General features: G+C 38.4%; 1 protein-coding gene across 2 annotated transcripts; it reads right to left on the bottom strand.

Moving 5' to 3' along the window:
- Nucleotides 1–282: 282 nt before the first annotated feature.
- EIF2S1 (eukaryotic translation initiation factor 2 subunit alpha) lies at nucleotides 283–23465 on the bottom strand. 2 transcript variants are annotated; one of them, XM_004010732.6, is made up of 8 exons: nucleotides 23275–23465; nucleotides 18486–18727; nucleotides 11987–12066; nucleotides 10636–10787; nucleotides 6554–6660; nucleotides 4843–4940; nucleotides 3944–4087; nucleotides 283–3287 (listed from the first exon to the last, which is right to left on the bottom strand). In XM_004010732.6, the coding sequence occupies exons 2-8, from the start codon at nucleotides 18724–18726 to the stop codon at nucleotides 3162–3164; spliced, it is 948 nt and encodes a 315-aa protein (XP_004010781.1). In that variant the 5' UTR covers nucleotide 18727; nucleotides 23275–23465; the 3' UTR covers nucleotides 283–3161. The 2 variants fall into 2 exon arrangements, with proteins under 2 accessions (XP_004010781.1, XP_004010780.1); XM_004010731.5 differs by lacking the exon at nucleotides 23275–23465 and adding an exon at nucleotides 22842–22986.
- Nucleotides 23466–23505: the final 40 nt, after the last annotated feature.

The following is a 23505-nucleotide window of genomic DNA, read 5'->3' as shown; positions in this document are numbered from 1 at the left end:
TTGAAAAAGAAGCCTTCATTAAGTATTACACATTGCAGAAAAGAAATCATGGACTCAGTTGGATTAGTCACATACATAAAATTACAGCTTTTCTGTGAAAAAAGAAAAAAGTTGTTTAGAAAGATGCAGAGCAGGAGCTTTCTAAAAGAGATAAAGATGTCAATGGGAGAATTAAATCAAAGCATGACATTTTAGTTTTAGAATGAAGATTAACGGAGACAAATAGGTACCAAGAAGCTTCATGTTACGTTAATCTGAAGCAGTGAAAAGTCTGTATCATAGTGTCTTTAAAAACATTTTTATTACTTTCAAGCTTAATACAGTAATCTGCCAGTACAACTGCTTAGACTTCCTTCAATGGATATGTAACTTACATTTAAGGGGCGTGAACACCTCCAAAGTGCTTAAGTAAAAGTTCATTCCTTTCAATAGTTTGAACTATCTTCTCTTGATCTTGTCTAGAATACCTGATCATTGAGATCAGGAATTCCAAGCTAATGAGGTTTTACTTTATTCCTTACATTGTAAGAGGCTGCCTTTAAAGCACCATTTTCCATTTGGCATCTCACCAAGGTCTGTGTCCTTTTTTTTATTGCTTTTTTGCTTTCAATATAGGTTTTTATCTGAATTAAGCTGTATTTGGTTTGATGGCTTCTTGATTATAAATTGGCACAATTACACCCCACTCTGTACAGTAGGTATCAGTATCATGAGTTGAAAAGTAGTTGACTATCACTTTGAGGCAAATCATGGGACAGTTCTTGCCAAGGGCACTAGCACTTGAATTGTTAAAATTCCTAACCATTTAAATTGCTTTTACTGTAGAAGTTAACTAGGTCAAGTAAGGCCGTCTGTGGGTTTCCACTAAGTGTTTAAGCATTATCCTCAAGTACTGGCTTGTCTCGTTTTACTAGAAAACATGAAAAATCATTTGGATGTTTGTATTTTTCCGGCCACTTAAAATTTTCAACTAATACCTAAATGAGACTCAAACTATTGCTAATTTTCAGTTATGAGTTGATAACCACTTGACCTCAAAGACAGAACTGGGAGTAGATGAAACTGTCTATTTCTAGTGAGTCTTTATGCAGAGAGGTTCAAAATTTGGGTAAACTGATCACTTATCTTTTGTCAATCCACTCAAGTTTTTAGAACTGGGTGTGATCTTCTCATATTTGAAAATGATACTTTTAGGTCAGCAGGGAAAGTTTACTTAGTTCTTTCCATCATCAGTGAGGTATTGATCTTTTTCTCTGGCAAGGGTCATAAATTTGCAAAATTGTTGTGGAATTAAACAAAAGGCCTGCATAGGATATAAACCACTCACCACGGATGCCACCAGTATTTCTCAACAGTTATGGCTTTTGAAGTATTAAAAAATCCAGTGAACAAAGTGAAAATTCAATTCCTCTGCTTACAACAAACATTTAAGGAGCACCTGTTATATAGTTTGATAACATTTGTGATGCTGTGAGTTTTACAGACTTTTTAACTCCTCAGAAAAAAACTGAAGTGAAAATTATGATTTGAATACATCCAGATTCTCCTCTAAATATTCCCAGGATGGCATGCAAGCTAGCAGTCATGGCTCCCTCATAAAAAGTTATATTTTTAGACCTGGATCTAAAGAGCTAGTAGAGGCTGCTAAATTAAACAAAGGGACAAACCTTCACAAACAGCTTAAATGTCTCACCAACACTTTTCTATTTTCCAGTCCTTTTAACAGCGAGTTAAGTCCAGTCCTGGATTGAGTAAGGTGGGTTAGATTTAATCTTCTAAGTATCTAAATAGCTATTCTTGGGAATAATTAGTAAAATTAATTTATCTAGTACCTCAAGTATCCTAAGAGATTAAATTTATGAAGTAAACCAAAGTCAACTCAAGACTTGCTACACCTTGGCCACTGTAGCTGTAACTGCAAACCATGTGTTATCTATGAAATTTATTTGCCTTTGTATATATTATTTATTCACCTTTAAAACAATCAGTTCTTAAAGGAAAAAGTGATGGAAACATTTTGAAAAACGATTGTTAATGTGATCAAACAGATCCCTAACCTGTTAGGAAGAGAAGTGAAACTCTAAGGTGGCACCTAGCAAATATTTTACTGGAAAAAAAAAACCTAAAAGTTGGGCAATGATACTCAAAATAACTAAATTTACAAAGCAGCATTTTTTTCTTAAAAAAAAAAAAAAAAAAACCAAAAAAACCAAAAAACTAAAGTTAAAGAAACACAAAAACAACCCCCCTCCCCCTTTACCAACTTGAATTACAAACTCAAGACAAGCAGCTTAGTACACCAACAAGGACCGGTGTGATAAACTCTCCTTCTGACCACATGTTGTCATCAGTCTCAAATAGGTAAAAGGCACTCAACTAATGTAATTCTTTAGTTACATTTTAAGGCTTTTTTCCCCTAGGAGTAAACTTTCACTAATTAAAATGTTCTCTAAATCCTCTTTACTAAGGGGGGGCGGGGTTGGTGGGGAGAGAAGGTGCCTGGCACACAGCACACGGCTCATGGGATCTCAGCTCCCTAACCAGGGATCAAACCCAGGCCCTCAGCTGTTAAAGCATGGAGTCCTGACTACTGGACCACTGGCAAAGTCTCTGTAAACCTTCCTTTTGAAAGGATCTGCTATACTTATCCTCTGGTCACCTGCCTTTAAATTACTACATTTCAAATAAAATGAAATTCTTAGGAATTGTAATGCTTTTAACTGGTGATAATAAGGAAGAAACCTATGGTTAAATATCCCAGAAATTTATTTAATGTTTGCTTGATACATTTTATATAGAAAGGTTGGAACTATTTGCTTTGAGTGCCTCTGGTAAATCTTATGGAGGCACTAAACTACAAAGGGGTGCCAATCTGGAGATATCAGAAATGGAAATCATAAGCCCAATTTATGTCTCGTCTTGAAGATCTGTCTCTAGTGAAATCAGGCCACTCCCTTAAAAAATGCTCAAGGTGTTGGAGCTCCTGTGTGAAAACAGCTAACATTTAGGAGGGCATTTCTTATTTTGGTCTGTTGGAACATTTAAACACTTAAAAAATATTCAGCTTTGACGTTTTCAATACTGGAAAACTTTTAAGTCTAGGGTTTACAGCCAGGAAGGCTGCTTTGTGTTCCTTAAACTGGACTCTGTTTCCCACAAAGTTAATCGTCAGCTTTGGCTTCCATTTCTTCTGCATCATCATCTCCATCCACTTCTGCATTTTCTCTCTCAAGCCTCTCCAGCTGCCTTGCAAGTTCGGTCTCATCTGTATCTGTGACCACTTTGGGCTGTGGAAGCAGAGGCACAATTTCAATGTGAATGTAGTTAAACACACACAGATTCAGTTTCAATACTATTACTGCCTGATATTTTAACTCTTATTCTGAGCGCCGAAATACTACCAATAAATTCCATGAGATAATAAAACTGAAAAAATATACTGGCTGTATAGTGGCTATATCTTTCAAACACACAAAAAGATGACCTGTAAAAATCCATCTTCTGGCTTCAAAATTTCTTCCACAGAAGAAATTTATTTTGAAAATTATATATGAAAATTTGGTTTTATTCTTGTTGAGATGAGAAAAACATAGGACACTATTGTAGTTCCTCATTCTGAAATCATACTTCAAGCATTCTAAATTCTGACAATAATCAATCACTTCTTTCTTTTTTCAGTTATTATCATTGTCTTTATTTTTTTCATTTGAGAGACCAGTGACCACAGTCTTGAATAACCACCCCATGATAGTTCTTATTTACTTTTAAAACCCTTTTAGGAACTAGAGTCAATGACTATTTTATACTTAGAGGACTTGTAGTTTTAAACATAGCTCATGTTTTATAAGTCACTGATCAGATATTTTAGAAGACAAACCAGTTATATGATTGAAACTTCTTAAAAACTTTAGTAACAAGGCAAAAATCCCAGTATTGACCTCACCTCCATTTGAACATTGAAGACACCCCTCTTTTCCTCAATTTTTTCTTTTATAACAGCCATAGCTTGATTGAGGACAGAGAGGCCTTCTGTTCTCTCCAGGGTGGTTGTAGTCATTACATACCGAGGAGGAGCTATTAGATTAATCTAAGGAAGACAAAAATTCAAGTATGAATGTACCTACAGACCACATAATAATTAGGATGTTTGAGAATCATTTTGCTCATCTGGTGCTTTAAAAACAAATCATCCCTAAATTTACTCCCAATTCTGCAGCACAGCAACTTGGGGTAGTTTGTTAATGTAGTAGAAGTTAACTGAAGCTAACTGGTACTATGATGTAACCCAGTAGTAGAAGCAGTCTACTGCATACCAAAAATGAAGAATTATGACTTCTGGATCTTTGGTGGCTAAGCTAACTATAGGCATCACTGGCACAATGGATAATCTGTCTCTAAAACAAACAAAAAAGATCTCTATTTGGTTCTAAACTAAACCAATGGAAGAAATTCTTCTAAGTGATTCTGATTAACAGTCATCCAGTTAATTTTATTGCTAATGAAAGAGTCAACCCAAACCTCCTTAAAGTTGTGTGTGAATGTAAGATAACATATTGTCCTTTTCAAGACTCTGTGAGCATAATGGGCACTGTGGCTACTTATTGTAAAGGAGGTTTAGCACAGCTGGTTCTTTGGCACTAAATACCAATAGGAATCTCTATCCATAGTGACAGCAGCAGTAGCTACAACAAAAGCCTACACATAATTTTAAACATTTTCTAGCAGTATCATTAAGAACCACTTTTAATGACACTTGATATGAAATATCACCATTAAAAAAAAATCTGGATTTAATTTGGATTAAGTGGATATTTCAGTAGGGAGGGAGAACAGGCTACTCACCTTGATGGGCATGGTTTCTGTAGAACAATTCAAACCCGCTCTCAGAGCTTCTTTTACGGCATCAATGCCTTCATAGCCATAACAAGCCACTTCAATATCTAAAATTATAAAAATTCAAAAGCTTACTCCAAAATATGCAAAAAAAATTTTTTAAGTTTAAAAAGAAACCAGAGATATGACAAATACATTAGTACTCAAATACTTATGAAAGCTTTCATCACCCTTTCAATTATAAATCAACCCCAGCTATTAACTTTCATATTTAAAAATATCTGAACATGCAGTGATATCATATCTTCTCATCAATATCAAGCTCCTGAATGATGAAACTATAAAAAAGAGAAATTTAACAAACATCTTGAATTTGGGCTATATTTGGGTTGAAATCATAATTCCAACCCCTCTGTGCTTCAGTTCCTTATTTGTGAAATGGTTAGGAGGAGTGTGATGAAATCTGAATGAAATAATAACCATGGGGGCTTCCCTGGTGACTCTGGTCAAGGATCTGCCTGCCAGTGCAGGAGATGGGTTCGATCCTAGATCCAGATGGAGCAACTAGACTGATGTGCTACAACATCTGAGCCTGTGCTCAGGGGCTACAACTACTGAAGCCCAAGCACCCTAGAGCCTTTGCTCTGCAACAAGAGAAGCCACCACAATGCGAAGTCCGTACACGGCAACTCTCCTGCACAGCAACAAAGACCCAGCAAAGCCCCCCAAATAAATAAAATTATATAAAACCAAAATAATATACCTACAAATTGTCTAGAATAACTGCATACTCTGACCCAGCAATCCTACTTTTAAGAATTTGCCTTGTAGAACACCTGTATAAAGGGGTAAGTCTATGTGTATAAAGGTGTTAAAATGCAGTGTTTTTTGTAATATAGTTAGTTGACCCTTAACAATACAGCCTTGAACTGCATGGTCTCCTTACATGTTGATTTTTTTCAAAAGTAAACATTAGAATACTACATGAACCATGGTAGTTGAATCTCGGATGCAGAATCACAGACACACAGGACTGACGAGGTTATATATGAATTTTCGAGTGCACAGAGGGTGGGCAATCCTCTTATACGCTGTTTAAGGGTCAACTACAGTAAAAAAGACCGGCCCAACCTGAACATTCATCAAGAGGAGACTGGCTGATATCAAGGTGTATTATTCTATGCAATATTACCTAACATTCAAAATGAGAATGATCCGCAAGTTCTACAGGGAAGGGCAGCCATAGTACACCAAGTAGAAATAGCTAGTTGAAGAAAATGGTGCACACTATGATCCCATTCTTACGAAAACATAAAAACTTATATCTGAACATAAACAGCATACATTCCTATACAGCATAGGTATAGAAAAAAATGTCTGAAAGAACAGATCCCAAATTAACAGTGGTTAATCCAGAGGCATGGGAGGATATTACTGTACTGTCAGAATTTTAAAGCATGCACTAAAACAAAATAATCACTCCACCCAAAAAACTTAAGGTGAGCTGAGCTCATTTACTTGTGTCAATATATATGCATTTTATGATAACTCAGTAGAAGCAAAAATTACTTAATTTCTTTAGCTTTTCTCGCTGTGAAAAACAAACATTTAGAAAAAGGTAGATGTTGATGTAGCAACGTATTCTTTGGTTAGGCTCATTATTTAATAGCTTTTCTGGTACATGCAAAATATTTTAAACAGCATTTAAAAAATCATTTACCTGCTCGAATTTTGACAGCCTGTGGGGTCAAACGCCTATTAATATTGTTAATGAGTACTTCCCGTTCATCTTCATTCAAATCTAAGCTATCCAAAATAGATGGGTCTCTGAAAGAAAACACAACAAAATGTCAAGGTTACTTTACTGATAATTAGGACACCAAACATAACAGAATAATGTTTAAGAACACAGTGTTTAGTGTCAGAATTAAGAGTTCAAATCTTAGCTTCACAATTTAATAGCTTTGTGCTTGGGGGCCTTTCTAGATCTCAATTTCCAAATGTGTAAATCAAGAATAAAAACCGTGTATCTCACTGGACTGCAGAATTAAATGAGATAATGCAACTGCAGTGCTTAGGCCTGTATGACAAAAAGAAAACACCCAAATGATCATTATTAAAAGAAAAAAATTTAGAGATCTGACTAAAGCAAGCAATTCAATGTCTCCTATACAGGCATACCTTGAAGATATTGTGGGTTCAGTTCTAGACCACAATAAAGCACGTTTAGCAATAAAGTGAGTCACACGTTTGGTTCCTCAGTGCATATAAAAGTTACACCTATGCCATACTGTTGTTTTTTGTTAAAAATACTTCATTCCTAAAAAATGGCACCCATCATCTGAGTCTTCAGGAAGATGTATGTAATCTTCTTGCAATAGTAACATCGAGGGATCACAGATCACAACAAAATATTGAAAAAGTTTGAAATATTACAAGAATTCTCAAAATGTGACACAGAGACATGAAGTGAGCAAACGCTGTTGGAAAACTGGCACCAACAGATTTGCCTGATGCAGCGTTGCCACAGAACTTCAATCTGTAAAACTGCAGCACTCTCGAAGTGCAGTAAAATGAATCCTGCTTCTGTCTCGCATCCCACTGTAATTAAGCATATCCACGTAATCAGCAGTCCTTGCTTCAAGGAGCTCAAAAAGAACAAAAACGTGGGAAAAAATTAAAAAAAAAAAAAAAGAAGGGCATTTTTGCACTTCTGGGGTGAGGTGAGGAAGGTATCAGTGGGGTCAGGAAGGGCTTTATGAATGAAGTGGCATTTCATCTCACCCTTGTAAGTGCCACAAACAGGGACCAGAGTCTTGTTCACTGGCATGTTTGTTGAACAAATTAAAAAATGGAAAAAAGAAATAATGACTAAAAGAATGGTAGGATTTTAACAAGACTGTTTTAAGAAAATTCTGATATACTGATACTGAAAGACAAACCAACAGAAAAAAAAGAAAATGAGACGAACTTATGTTTCACAAAAGACAAATGGTCAATTAACATATGAAAAGTGGTCAACTTCCACCAATCAGCAAAACGCAAACCCAAACAAGACACTATTGGACATCAATCTGTTTGGCAAGAAGAAAAGAAAAATCTGAGATATATATCAAATGCTGATGAAGAGAAAGAGAAACACTCATAATTGCTAAAAGGACTATAAACTATAGAACCAATCTGGAGAAACTTTAACAAAACTAAGTAAATTTAAAGGTACATATAATCAGTCCCATGACTCAACAATTCTATTCCGAGGTATCTATCTTAGAAATTTCCAAATGTATACACAGAGACGTGTACATGGATAGTCACACAGCACTATTTGAAAAACAGAGGGGATTACCTAAACATTTTTTAATAGAGGAACAAAAAAAAAGGGCATGTTCTCATAAGTAAATACTATATAGAAGTTAATATGAAGTAGGCATACATGTATCAATTTGGAGAAATTGATAGATTTCTCAAATTTACAGTAACAGATTACTGAAATTTACAGTAACAGCATCCCAAGTAAAAATGTAAAGTATTGAAAACCTGTCACAATGATAAATTGTTTTTTTGTTTAAACATTTTAAAACATAAAAAAGATTCTGTATGTACTTTTAATAATCTATTCACACATTTACATGTATCAATACCATAAATGATAATGACACACACATAATTTCAGAACAGTGGTTACCACTACTAAGTGACCAAAATGGCTTTGGAGACAAAAAACTTTCCAACTATTTGTTTCCAACTATCTCAGAAATTGTAACTAAAAGGAAAAAAAAAAACAAAACAGCACATGTGGCATCAAATTATGATGAGTTAAATCTGGACAGTTGCAACATGGCTGACGAAGCAAGAGAAGAACTTTAATGGTGAATAATGAAGATTAATTCACTAGGATGAATGTTAATTTGTTAAGAATGTTAACGCAGAGCAGTAATGGAGAAGGTGCAGGAGGCAGAAGCTGCAAGCAGGGCCAATGATGACAGCAAACCGAGGTAAGAGACGTACTGACTGAGGAGCCCAAGACTAAAGGCAGGGAGGACAGAAATATAAAGCAGTGCTTGATGCTCAATAGCATAAACTCTGGACGGACCTAGAATGCCTGTGTTTGAATCCTGGCTCCACCATTTGTAGCTGTGTGAACATGGACAATTTAATCTCTGCCTCAATTTCCTCATCCATAAGATAGGAGTAATAGCTCTTATACCACAGGTGGTTGTGAGAATGATATATATGTTTGCTGTCATAACTATTACTCTTCTCCCCTTTCCCACAATTTGACATAAAAAAATTAAGTCGCATGAGGGGAGGGCGTAAGGTGGAAGGAAATCTGGAGCCTCAGGTGAGTAGGCATGATGCAGGCTCTAAGTGTTCAAAGTCCCACTTGGCCATTCTGAGGGGTGAAGAGACTAATCTCCCTTGGCAGGACAGGAGCTGGCAAGTACCGATGCAGTGGTGAGGCTGCTTGTGAAGTACTGACATCTAGAAGGAGTGGGAGGGGCAGAAGTAGAGACAGTAAGTACAGAGAACTTAAGTCTGGCTGTTAAAAGGAGAGGACACAGTGCTTCCTACAGGAGCAAAGTAGAGGGCAGGTTGAAAGGTTTTTTAGTATCAATGGGAAAAATCTGAGCATATTTTTATGCTGATAAAGCAAAACCAATAAAGAAAAAGGTGAAGACTCAAGGGAGGGAATAACAGATGGAGATGATACTCCTCAGGAATGACTGGGCACAGGTGGTACGATTAGTCTGAGAGCAGAAGGACCCGAATCCAGTGTGACAGGAGCACAGGAGGTAACGACAGGTGGGAAGGAGGTAAGTTGGATGAGACGGTGGGAGGAAACGGAGGTAATGCTGTGCAATGGCTTCTTTTTCAGGCAGTGAGCGCAGCAGGTGAGAGGGAGGGAAGAGGGATAGAGTGGGTATCTGGGGAAGTGTGGAGAAGTTCTGAAACAGCCAGTCTAAGAATGGGAGGAAGAAGTGATCAGGAGCAAAGAGGGTGTGGGGCAGCAGTTCCGGCCCAGCTGAGGCTGGAGACCATGAATATGCAGTGGCACCAACCTGTAAGACTGGTTTTCCCTAGCAGCACCCAGCAGTCTCTATGCAGAGAAGGCAGGAACATCGCTCCAAGGCTGGATGTAACAGAAGGAAAAACAGGGCAAAGCTCATGATGTTTGCAAGAAAGTTATTGAAATGATGGACCACGGTGTGTCTATACTGCGTAAGAAAGAGGCAGGAAAAGGTGAAAAGACAGGGAGGATAAAAGGGTCTGGAATCAGAGCCTGATGTAAGAATTAAGACGACAGAGTAGGACAGTGTGGCAGCTGGAAGGACAGGAGGCCGTGATGAAAGAACAGAATGTGTGAATTAAAGATTTTGGAGGAGCAAATCCTGGTGACAGTAAGACACAGGGTGAGGTCATATGGAAAACTGGCTAACATGGCGTCGGCTGAAGGTCTAAGCAACTGAGGTAAAGGAAACAAGAGATTACAGTTTAAATGAAATGTCTATGCTGGCCCTGAAGTCACTGAGGACAAACACAAAGCTTGGAGAGGAAAAGATTTAAGGCAATAGTGTCAGATGGTTTAAAGAACTACCCAACTACGGTACACCAAATCATACAGGCTTAGCTTTAGAGGACTGGCTCATATCATGGGCCTTTTATGCTAAAATATTTTAATCTAAATTTGACAAGGACTTCCTACGTGGATGTTGTGTTACTAAATGTTAGGCTCTCAACCTGTGTGCTAGGCCCAGCAGCTGTAATACCAAGGGAAAAGCAGAGCTAAGGAGGAGTTCTTACGAGACTGCATGCTTAAATGCATCATAGGCACCATATCCGGGTCTCTTGTACTTGTCATCGAAGACCCAGGCAGTCCTCTGGAACAGGCTTTCCAGCTGCTCATCCTTGGTGTATTCTAAGACCTCAGCAACATGACGAAGAATGCTGTAAACCTAGAAAAAAAATGAAGAGCACAACAATTCAAAGATAAGAGATCTACATGTTTTTTTAAAAAGATATTTTTACATTTTAGACGACAGCATATAAAAACAAACCTTTGGTTACTTTGATTAGAATAACTCCTTAACAAAAGACCACCATATGAAAACATTTTTTCCCATAATTATTTTCTTTTCGCTAACAATGAACTCGAGTGGGTGAACAAATACAAACAGTATAGCATTTATAGCCTAAGATCCGGAGCAAGTCAATTCTGGGACAAACCAACCTCTTTGAATATGTTTCCTCATCTAGAAAAGGGAGATACCAGTATCTCTCCTTTTTATTGTAGAGAGTTCTTACATGGATCAAATATAAGACATTAGGACTACTATTCCACGAGAGATGTGGGCTCGATCCCTGGATTGGGAAGATCCTCTGGATGTGGAAATGGCAACCTGCTCCAGTATTCTTGCCTGGAAAATTCCATGGACAGAGGAGCCTGGTGGGCTGCAGTCCATGGGGTTGCAAAGAGTCAGACACAATACACACACAGACACTCACACACTCACTCACTCACTCACACATAACAACAACATGAGAACATAGAACCAGGATGGAGATTTTAGTATTTCTTATGCTCTGTTATCTTCTAACAATTACCCTTCAATCTTACCCATCTCCTACTCACTGCTGCCAACTCTGTGCAACCCCATAGACGGCAGCCCACCAGGCTCCGCCGTCCCTGGGACTCTCCAGGCAAGAACATTGGAGTGGGTTGCCATTTCCTTCTCCAATGCATGAAAGTGAAAAGTGAAGTCGCTCAGTCGTGTCTGACCCTCAGCGACCCCATGGACTGCAGCCTACTAGGCTCCTCCGTCCATGGGATCTTCCAGGCAAGAGTACTGGAGTGTGTTGCCATTGTCTTCTCCCCATAAAAGAGCTTAAAAACACTAATGGTCTGGTACTGATCTGAGAACATTAGACTTCAGTGCTTTAAGGTAGTAACATCATGAGACAACTGATGTTGTCTCACTGAAGTCACACTCTTTCAAAATGAAGTCTTCGAATTATTTTCCTGTGAAACACAGAACTGAAAAAGGAAATACAGATACAGAAAATCTAGGTTTTCGTTTCTGCCAGCAACACGCCATGTATATTATTTACTAAACAGATTGAACAGTGGACTAATTTGACTAAATAATCAACTTACAGTTTTGGATTTGGTAAATTTATCTTCACATTTGATTGCTTCCTCTGGTGAAACTCTTCTTTTTGACAAATCAATGTATCCTATATGAGAAAAATTTGAAAACATTATCTCTGTCCAGGTATCAACAAATCACTCCGACAATTTTCACAACCATATTGCTGGGTTGGCATACCTACACTTATTTCCTACTTAAATTGTATCAACAAAAAACTGCATAAGAAGTACATGTATTATGTAAAAGTATTATGTTTTAAAGTAAATTTTTGTCATCATTAATGTTACCTGGGCAGAGGGAACTAATAATTTCAATTATCCAAATGAGAGCTAAAACCATGTCTATTAAGCATCAGAGGATCAACTGTATCATGTTTTCTGTATGCTTGATGTTCTGACATCTGTAGCCTGGCTGACCAGGGAAGAGACTCTGCTGCCCAGCGCTAGCCAAGGGCTCAATGGGAGCCTTTCACATGGAAATCAACCAACCCAGAGCCCACGTCCCTAACCATCTCATCAAAGTTCCACACATCAGGCCAATACTGCCCCATGCCCTAAACCGACGTAGAGCCAGATACCAGACAACTAGAGACAGTCCCCGTGCACCAGGCACTGCCCATACTATTCAGATGAGCCAACTGTAAACTGTTTACAACGACCTGCCTTGCCTTTTTCATGGAAACCTCAATACAGGCTCTGGCCTAAGGTTTCCCATTGCTCTTCCTGCCTCCTGATCAAAACTAGTGCTTCCTCACGTGGCTTTGCACAGCATGCTTGGTCCCCATTTCCTGGGAAACTTTAGTCATAAAAATCTTCTTTCAATGACATGGCTACTCCATGTCACCAGTCACCTTCATAAATGAAAGTCCCATGGGCACAAAATGAGACAAGAAGTTAAATGTATTTTAAAGAATTAAATGTTCCAGTGTTCACTGGAACACTATTTACAACAGCCAGGACATGAAAGCAATCTAAATGTCCAACAATGGAGGAATGCATAAAGATGTGGTACATACACACAATGGAGTATTACTCATGGCTATCAGGGGATAAGATGGGGAGATAAACTGGAAGACCAGGATTGACATATACACACTGCTACATATAACTATACTCAAAGCTCTATAATGGCTTACACGGGAAAAGAATCTAAAAAAGATTGGATACATGTATGTGCATAACTAATTCACTTTGCTGTACACCTGAAACTAACACAACACTGTAAATCAACTATACCCCAATAAAAATTAAAGAAAAAAAAAGAATTAAAGAGAAAATGGTCTTTCACTTTTACCCACATATTAGGTTGGTGCAAAAGTAACTGGTTTTGCACTGTCGAAATTTGCTGGAATACATTCTTAAATGTGGCTGTTATACATTATTTTAACGTGCACTATTGCTTTATGTTTTTTGCTAATGAATTATTACTTGCTGTTTATTTCATATGTATTTATGTATTTTAGACTATGGAAATAGTCTATGGAAATGATAGTAGACAAAAAATAAATCTGAGTGATTTTCTTATTCGAGTTCAAAATGGGTCATAAAGCACAGGAAATAAGCTGCAACATCAACAACGCCATTTGGCCCAAAAACTGCTAATGAACGTACAGTGCAGTGGTGGTTCAAGAAGTTTTGCAGAGGAGACGAGAGCCTTGAAGATGAGGAGTATAGTGGCTGGCCATCGTAAGTTGGGAACAGTGGAGAATATCATGGAAGTTGATCCTCTTAAAAATTACACGAGAAGTTGCCGAAGAACTCAATGTCGACCATTCTATGGTGATTTGGCATTTGAAGCAAATTGGAACGGTGAAAAAGCTCAGTAAGTGGGTGCCTCAAGAACTCCCCGCAAATCAAAAAAATAATCGTTTTGAAGTGTCATCTTCTCTTATTCTACGCAACTACAACAAACCGTTTCTCAGATGGATTTTGTCGTGTGGCAAAAAGTAGATTTTATACAACAACCAGCAACGACCAGCTCAGTGGTTGGACCGAGAAGCTCCAAAGCACTTCTTAAAAGTCAAACTTGCAGCAAAACTCATCGTCACTGTCTGGTGGTCTGCTGCCAGTGTGATCCACTGCAGCTTTCTAAATCCCAGTGAAACCATCACATCTGAGAAGTATCCTCAGCAAATCTATGAGATGCACTGAAAACTGCAACCCTGCAGCTGGCACTGGTCAACAGAAAGGGCCCAATTCTTCTCTGCAACAATGCCTGACCGCACGTTTGCACAACCAAAGCTTCCAAAGTTGAATGAATTGGGCTACGAAGTTTCGTCTCATCTGTCATATTCACCTGACCTTTTGCCAACTGGCTACCTGTTCTTCGAGACCTTCACAGCTTTTTGCAGTCGACAACCAGGAGGAGGCAGAGAATGCTTTCCAAGAGTTCATCAAATCCTGAAGTATGGATTTTTTTGCTACAGGAACAAACCAACTTATTTCTCTTTTGCAAAAATGTATCGATTGTAATGGTTCCTATTTTGATTAATAAAGATGTGTTTGACCCTAGTTATAATGACTGAAAATTCAGGGTCTGAAACCATGCTTTTGCATCAACCTAGTATCTTTCAGCCTAAACAACTTCCTTTACCATCTCTTATAATGCAGCTCTGTCTTGTAAGAAATTCCCCTAGTTTCTATTTACCTGATAATGTCTTCATTTGATTTTTATTGCTGAATATTTTCTTTAGAAACAGAATTCTGGTTTGATATTTTCTTTCAGTGTTTTACAGATGTCATTCAATGCTCTGACCTTCATTATTTCCAATAAAAGAATGCCATTGTAATTTGTATTACTGTTCCCCTGTAAATAACATCATTTTCCTTGCCTATTTTGAAGATTTTGTTTTTCAATAGTTTGGTATTCCTAGATATGGTCTTGGTATTTATCCTGCTTCAGTTTTCCTGAGCTTCTCTAATTTGTAAACATTTTTTCTCCCAGCAAATATGGGAAACTTCTGGTCATGGTTTCTTCAAGTGTATTTTCTGCTTTTTCTTTCTCTTCTCTTCTTCTGGAATAAAGCTTTTGATTATTTATAGGTTGCTCTTTTTTTCCTCTCAGTTCTTCAGATTGGTTCTTTTTAAATGAACTACCTTCAAATTTCAAGAAGCCTTCTGTCATCTTTTATCTGATGTTAGCCTATACATTGAATTTTTTAGATACTAAAAAAATTTTCATTTCTCGAAATTGTATTTAGTTCTTTATGTGAGTTTCTAATTTCTCCACTAAGATTTCTGCTCACTCACTACAAGTACATTTTTCTGATATCCTCGAGCACTTAAAACATATTATTTAAAATGCTTACCTGCTAACTGCAACATCAGGGTCATCTCTAGGTCAGTCTCCACTGATTATCTTTTTTCAATGGGTCATATTTTCCTGTTCATTCAAATATTTAGCAATTCTGAATGGTATCCTGGACATTAGAAAAGATACGTGGCAGAGGCTCTGAATTCCTTTAGGTTCCTCTTAAGGACATTGATTTTGTTGTTGTTGTTGTTCACTCTGCATGGCTTGTGGGGTTTGAGTTCCCCAATCACGGACTGAGCCCCCACCTCTGGCAGCGAAGGTACAAAGTCTTAACCACTGTACTGCCAGGGAACTCTCAAGGATACTCAATTTGTTTTAGCAGTTATCTTGTTTGAATTCAAAACTATACAGAGCTGTCTCCCCAAATGGAAAGCAAACAAAATTTGTTTAGATTTTTATCCTGAAGGGCTGCCTGCAGTCTAACCTCTACAAGTAGTTTCAGGAGTCAGCTAGAGATCTGAACAGAATTTTTATATGTAAACTTAGGGGCTCTCTCTGTGTCTCTTTCTCTAATCCCTATCACTACTTTCCAATTGTTGTGGCTGTCTAGAACTCTTACCTCTGGCTCTCAAGTCATTAAGACTGTGGGTTTTCCTTTAGAATCTTCACTGCCCTGCTTGGTATAACATGGCACTCAGTCAAAAGGCTGTAAAACTTATCCAGTGCAGTTCCTGTCTTCCAAGAGTTAACTTGCCTTCAGTTTCAGCCTGCTTTTGGTTGCTCCCTTTGTTTTTGGATAAAATTTACCATCCATTTAGATACTTGCTTAGGGTTGACAGCAGTTATGTTGAATGGTTTATCCAACAGGACTTAAACTTCTAGTATCAGAAATGGATCCTCTCTATAGGATCTTCTGCACTTTGCTTTTTTTCCTATCTTATCTTGGAGATCTTTTTGTATCAGAATATTCAGATTTCATTCTGTAGAAAACTGCTTTGCCTGGCTGTCTCAAGATTTATTTAACCACAATTTAGATTGTTGTTTCATGTTTTTAACTTACACTGTACAAACAATGTTGTTATGAAAATACATTTTTACATCTATCTAGACTACCTGACCTGCCACTTGAGAAATCTATATGCAAGTCAGGAAGCAACAGTTAGAACTGGACATGGAACAACAGACTGGTTCCAAATAGGAAAAGGAGTACGTCAAGGCTGTATATTGTCACCCTGCTTATTTAACTTCTATGCAGAGTACATCATGAGAAACGCTGGACTGGAAGAAGCACAAGCTGGAATCAAGATTGCCAGGAGAATTATCAATAATCTCAGATATGCAGATGACACCACCCTTATGGCAGAAAGTGAAGAGGAACTCAAAAGCCTCTTGATGAAAGTGAAAGAGGAGAGTGAAAAAGTTGGCTTAAAGCTCAACATTCAGAAAACGAGGATCATGGCATCTGGCCCCATCACTTCATGGGAAATAGATGGGGAAACAGTGGAAACAGTGTCAGACTTTATTTTTCTGGGCTCCAAAATCACTGCAGATGTTGACTGCAGCCATGAAATTAAAAGATGCTTACTCCTTGGAAGAAAAGTTATGACCAACCTAGATAGCATGTTGAAAAGCAGAGACATTACTATGCCAACAAAGGTCCGTCTAGTCAAGGCTATGGTTTTTCCTGCAGTCATGTATGGATGTTAGAGTTGGACTGTGAAGAAAAGATGAGCACCGAAGAATTGATGCTTTTGAAGTGTGGTGTTGCAGAAGACTCTTGCGAGTCCCTTGGGCTGCAAGGAGATCCAACCAGTCCATTCTGAAGTAGATAAGCCCTGGGATTTCTTTGGAGGGAGTGATGCTAAAGCTGAAACTCTGGTACTTTGGCCACCTCATGCGAAGAGTTGACTCACTGGAAAAGACTCTGATGCTGGGAGGGATTGGGGGCAGGAGGAGAAGGGGACGACAGAGGATGAGATGGCTGGATGGCATCACTGACTCAATGGACACGAGTCTGAGTGAACTCCGGGAGTTGGTGATGGACAGGGAGGCCTGGCGTGCTGTGTTTCATGGGGTCACAGAGAGTCGGACACGACTCAGCGACTGAACTGAAGTGTACTTACACAAGCATACCCTTTCACTTTTTCTGACTGTAGTTGAAAATATACTTGATTCCTTTTTGTGTTATCTATTTGATATAATAGGAAAGCAATATAAGCTAAGACACCAGCTGAGGTCCTACTAGGACAGTGATTAAACACAATATTAAAAGGAATAATCTCAGCCTTCAAGTAGTTTAATAAATGGGGGCTAGGGAGAGTGCTACAAGTAAGTCATATCAAAGTATTTAGAATTATCAATGTGCTAATGGTAGCACCTCTTAAGAGGTAATACAAGCTGTCTCCAAAGTTTATTATCTAAGATTATAATCAGAAAAAAAGTCAGTTATGTATAAAATCATTCATTCGCAAAAGTATCAATAAACTAGATGGCTGAGGAGATTCAGAAAGACAAGTTCAGTCAGGGTGACTGGCTAGTCTTTTAAGCATGATGGTAACTAGGTGACTGAAACGAACATCTGACAAATTATAGCAAGACGGCTGAAACCAGTCATCTTAACTATATTAACTGAAGACAAAACCTACTCATTGGTATTGTACAATGTATTTAGAAACAATGCGTTCACAAAGGTGAAGATTTACACGGGGTCCAAAGAAGGGGCACCCGAAGAGTCACGACTCAGCCGTGTACACATGCACACACTCGTGCATACACACACACTCTGAATAAATAACAGTAAATAAATGAATGCCTATTCACCTCTGCCTGAAAGATCCCAAAGGACCACAGGATCTGGGAGTCGTAGACATTCTGATTACCAGAGAGACAGACAGTATTCAGTTCTAGATGTGTCTTTTTTAAAGACATAAAATATTCCTAAAATTCATTTACTTTTACAAAAACTAGTCCTGGATGAACTAATTAACCACTACTAACTTAAAAGGTTTTGTTTAGATGGTTAATTGGTATCCTTCTCTAACAATTTTGTATGTAAGAGTTTAAGTACAAAAAGAGGCATTTTGTTTTTTTTTTACTGCAGTAGGCAATGCACAAAAAATATATTTTAAAATAAGTTTAACTCAGAAAAATTTCAGATATAAATTAACATAAAATATTTATTTATTATGATTACATTTATATTTAATAAGTAAATAAATAAAAAATAAAAAATTAAATATTCTTCTCATTTACCTTTTTCTTTGTCCACTCTAATAACAACCACACATTCATTCCTGCCAATTCGGATGAGTTTGTTTATAGAACGGATACGCCTTCTTGACAACTCACTCAGAAGAATCATGCCTTCGATGTTGTTGTATTCCAGTAAGCTGACATAAGCGCCCATTTCAGCAATGGACCTTACATTCACCATCACTACATCTTCTACCTCAGGAAATTTGTGTTGATAAAATCTACAACTTAGACCCGGCATTCTGCAATTTAAACAAAAGAATATAGTCAGTGTTCAGTTAAGGTCAACATAAAAATATCAATTTTTCACATCTTGCCACTGGAAGGAGTTTTTAGTCTTCTCATCTCTTTAAACTTCTTACATGGTGCTAGAAAACAGATGAATGTTCAGAAACCAAGCCTGAATTTTTATTTTGCTCCACATTTTTCTAACACTTGTATGATTCTCTACCATTAGTTTCAAAGGAATCATAAAAAATAATCATCATTTATAAAGAGTAAAATATTATTTTAATACTTAATAACAAATGATAGGAAGCATCACTACTGTTATAAACCTATCAGCAAAACTAAAGCTACTCCAAGTCAGCTAAGACTGGATTACCACCCACTATATAAAGGGAAGAGTTTTCCAACAAATTAAATCATAACCCTAACCATACATCAAATGATATACTCTATCATTTGTTGTTGTTCAGTCACCAAGTCATGTCTGACTCTGCAACCCCATGAACTGCAGCCTACCAGGGCTTCCCTGTCCTTTACCATCTCCTGGAGTTTGCTCAAACTCATGTCCATTGAGTCGGAGATGCCATCCAACCATCTCATCCTCTGCTGTTGACTGACACACAACTCTACCATTTATTTTAGGCAGAATTATACTATCACATGTCACAACAAAAACTAAAGATTAATCACAAAACATACTTCACAAAAGATGCTAAATTTAACTAAAACATATCCTTCTGAATTTTTTTCCTCTTAAACATGAATTTAATTCACAACTACCATAATTTTTAGCTTCCACTTTTCCCATTACTTCCAAATAATCTTCTTTCTTGTTGAATAGGTATACTCAACCCCGAGAATCCTTTAGTAGATATCCCCACTACTATAAAGTTTAAATTTCTCTTAATCTCCACACATAAAATATATTTAGAACTATTCCTTTTGATCCACCCAACCCACTTTAAACACCGCCCCTTTTATGACCCACAAGCCTAAAATCATTCCATGAATAGAAATATATTTTTAAAAGGAAGCTCTCAAATTAATCTTTGTTGGTAATTTTCATGTTTTTCTGATAACCTTAACTAATTTACCATTGTTAAAGGTCAGAATATAGGCAACAATAAGATCCCAAGTCCTATGAAAAATTTGTGAAAATTTACATACTAACTTACCTTTTTTTCTTATTGGGTAACAGGGCCACCATTACCTGTCTCAAAGATAAAACACCTACATCCAGCTCATAGAACACCAGAGTTCTGCTGCGGGGCAGTTTGAGAACTGCTAACTGCACCCACATATATCTTCCTAGTGGCTTACCCACTGACTTACACATTTTTCTGCTACCTACAGGGTCCTATATAATCTGGCCACTGCCTATCTTCCTGAAGTACCACTTTCCTCATAGTCTTCCCCATTTTATAGATGAAAAATATGAAGCATGGGTTAAGCATATTGTTCTGTCATATACTGTTAACAAGTGAATTTGAACCTGTAACATCTGAATCCATAGTTTGTGTCTTATTCATCAGGCTATATTTTCTCTCAACATTATAAATACACAACAATTAGAAATACCTTAAACAAAAAGCACTGTCAGTGTACACATTCGGTGCTAGAACATAACAAATTTTAGTATTAATATCGGGGCTTCCCTGGTGGCTCAGATGGTAAAGAACCTGTCTGCAATACAGGAAAACCAGGTTCGATCTGTGGATCGGGATTATCCCCTGGAGAAGGGAATGGCAACCCACTCTAGTATCCTTGCCTGGAAAATTCCATGGACAGAGGAGCCTGGCAGGCTATAGTCCATGGGGTCGCCAAGTGTCAGACACAACTGAGTGACTCACACACATAAAATTTCTATTATTAACTTATCCTATTTAATAAAAAATAAAGCTGCATGTAACAGTGGCAGAGAAATATTTCTCTTTGAAGCTTGACAAAACAGGGATTTAGCAAATAGAGGGAAGTAGACATACAATGGTCAGAATTACCCACCAAGAAAGAGCTGAGCTGGTTGGTTCATTTTTAAACAGGGCTTTTTTTTTTTTTCTCTTGGACAATTGTTCTCAAATACCTGTATGCAAAGCACTAAAACTTGAGAGCTAAAAATGTTTCATACTGGGTATAAAAATGAACATTATGGAAAGGTGTGAAAGAAACATTTTAAGAGATTTAACAAGTGCTAACCACTTTTACTCACCAAGTTTCTTCAAATAGTAAAGCCGATAATTTTGGAGAAGCAAGACCTAATCTGATTGTAAAAGAACACAGGCAATAGTGTAAAAGAATTCTGAAGTGATATGAATGTCACTGCTTCAGAAGGTGCAGATCTCTTTGCAAAAGATAATGTAAATTAAGGAATACTGCTGATGGTATGTCATTCACAGTGCAAGACAGTAGATAAGTACAAAAAAATAATCTACAACTTTGCTCTCCTACTTACTAACTGTGGCTTAGGAATACTAATGTATCCCCATTAACTGTAGCTTCTAATGTGTGCCATGTTCTTCACAGGTTTGTGGAGGACATCAAATGAAACAATATACATGTGAAAGAGTTAGAAAGTGTAATGCTATACAAATGTAAGATATTAAAAAGCAAAGGAAATATTTCCATTTGGCAACTTAATTCATTAAACAATTATTTTTATTATTAAAATAAAGTACTAAATGATTTCCTCAAAGACAAATGCTTACTAAGTACAACAGGAGCTAAAACCAGGTCATATGACACTAAATCCAGAGTTTAATACAAAGCTTCAATATGTCAGAGTACTACAATACACTATGTGTTCTCCAGTAAAGAATCTTTCCAAATACAACAACTGAGCTCCAAGCTAATTTCCAATACCCTGCACCGTCAGTAATTTTGCCTGGTGAAATGGTAGGCAGGAGTTCTTAAATCACTGCGTGCTCCAGTCGCCATCGTGGATACAGGAAGTCCACACTCCCTTCCAAAGCAAAGCATGATGTGACAGAGGCAACTCCTGTGGTAATACTAATCCGGCTCTAACACTTATCAGTTATGCTCTCTGAATGCTCGCCTTTAGTACAGAAGTGCTAAACAAACAAAGCTTTTCAATTATTTCACTGTAGTTGAAATAGGAAGCACCAATCTCCAAAATAGCATCTTCTTGAGATCTTTGGAGAACCAGAAACTCTCATTTGGCATCCGATGAACTAAGAACAGGCATTTAAGCTCTATGTAATTCCAAACTGCTGAAAGACACGGAGTTACAAGATTTTTTTTTTTTCCCCTTGAGTAACAACTTCAATCGGAAGAAAAACCAAGACTTCTTTGCTACACCTTTTCCTCAAGAAACAATGTTTCTTGTTTAATGAAAATTAAAGTAGACGAAGTCTGGGGTAGTTAACAAAAGGGACCTAAAATTTCCATATCTTGTTTTTCAGTTCTGCTTAACGGTAAGACCACAGCGCTTAAATCTACAAGTCTATTCTCATCGGTGCTGAAAATACGGCAAAATGATACGAAGAATAATAAACTCTTCAGTTGTATCTTTTAGTTTCGTCTTAAGGACTGACTCATCCTACACAAACGCAGAACTTCAGCGACAGGGTAACAAGAGCTTCGATTTTTAATATTAAGTGGTCAGGTTAACAAACTATTCTTGGATATTTTTTTTTTTTTTAACTCAACTCTTGTCAAAATCGTGGCCCAATCCACAGGTTCCTTGAAGTGTCCTGTCTGGTCACCACTGAGAGGTAGTATTTGCCGGGGAGGAAGAAGGGAAAAGAAAAAAGGATGGAATTCGCAGGCCTAGAGACAGCAAAGTGCTCAGCGTCCTGGGGCGGGGTGTCACGGCGTTCTCCCCAGGCCGCCCCACCTCAAGACACCCGCCACTATCAGCATATTGACGAGGCTGTCCCATCACTTGGCCCACTCGCCTTCGCGAGATTCCTCCGTCCGTACCATGACACCTCTGCTACACCGGGAGGCCGACACGCAGCCGGCGGGTGGCGGCAGTCATGTCCAGACACTTCCCGCGCGGGGACGGGAAAAGGAGGGGGTGTTAGCTCCGGGGCCTACCCTCTACCGACCACCCATGTCCCTAGACGCAATCAAAGTGAATTCCTGGAAAAACCGATCAGAGAGACTAGTCACCTGAGGTATGTGTGTGAGTCCCACACCAGGCTCCCACGCCACGCTCTTCAGTAGGAGAGATAAGACTCGATCAGCCCTCAGCAGCCGCCGACTTTCTTCAGCGTGTGCTTCGGTTGACCACACCGCGCATGCGGAACCAGCTCGCAGCACGCAGGCGCCAACCGGAGAGAGACACCCCCCCCCACCCGCCCTTCGTCACTGACCATAGAGTCCAGGTCCTCCGAGGACAAATAATGTGGACCTTAGGAGGACCTGAAAAGTACGTTTCCTCGTTATCTTTAGCTTTCTCTAAATAACCGTCAAGGCTCAGGTAAAAGTGAAGACTAATTCCTTGTCCCTAAAGCATAAATCCTCGCTGGAACCTTCAGTCAATCAGGAGGTGGCGCTGTGACCAAAGATGAAAACTGGAGGAAGAGAAGGAGTGTACTCTTACCTGCTCTTTCGCTCGGCGCGTGCAGAACCGAGCGCAGCAGCCTGGGAGGTGGAAGGGGAGGGGCTAGAAGGCGAACCGGAAATGAGGGGGCGATTCCGGGGTGCGCGGCCTCAACATCCGGGCATCGCCTTCTTCTTGTCCTCGCCCTCCCCATACCCCCGCCCTCACCCGAACCGACCGGAAGGGGAAATGAAGGCTGTATAGCTTGGCTTCCTCTTAGCAACGGGAGAG

Source organism: Ovis aries, chromosome 7 (assembly GCF_016772045.2).
Source record: "Ovis aries strain OAR_USU_Benz2616 breed Rambouillet chromosome 7, ARS-UI_Ramb_v3.0, whole genome shotgun sequence".
Taxonomy (NCBI): Eukaryota; Metazoa; Chordata; class Mammalia; order Artiodactyla; family Bovidae; genus Ovis; species Ovis aries.
This window is presented reverse-complemented; position numbering and strand designations above follow the sequence as displayed.

Bases quoted from the DNA above. Each gene is read 5' to 3' on its own strand.
- EIF2S1 (XM_004010732.6), bottom strand. From the start codon at position 18,726: ATGCCGGGTCTAAGTTGTAGATTTTATCAACACAAATTTCCTGAGGTA. The intron at 12,067-18,485 runs GTAAATGAGAAG...TTTCTCATATAG, and splicing joins TAGAGTGGACAAAGAAAAAG to GATACATTGATTTGTCAAAA. The intron at 4,941-6,553 runs GTAAATGATTTT...TTATAATTTTAG, and splicing joins GGCTGTCAAAATTCGAGCAG to ATATTGAAGTGGCTTGTTAT.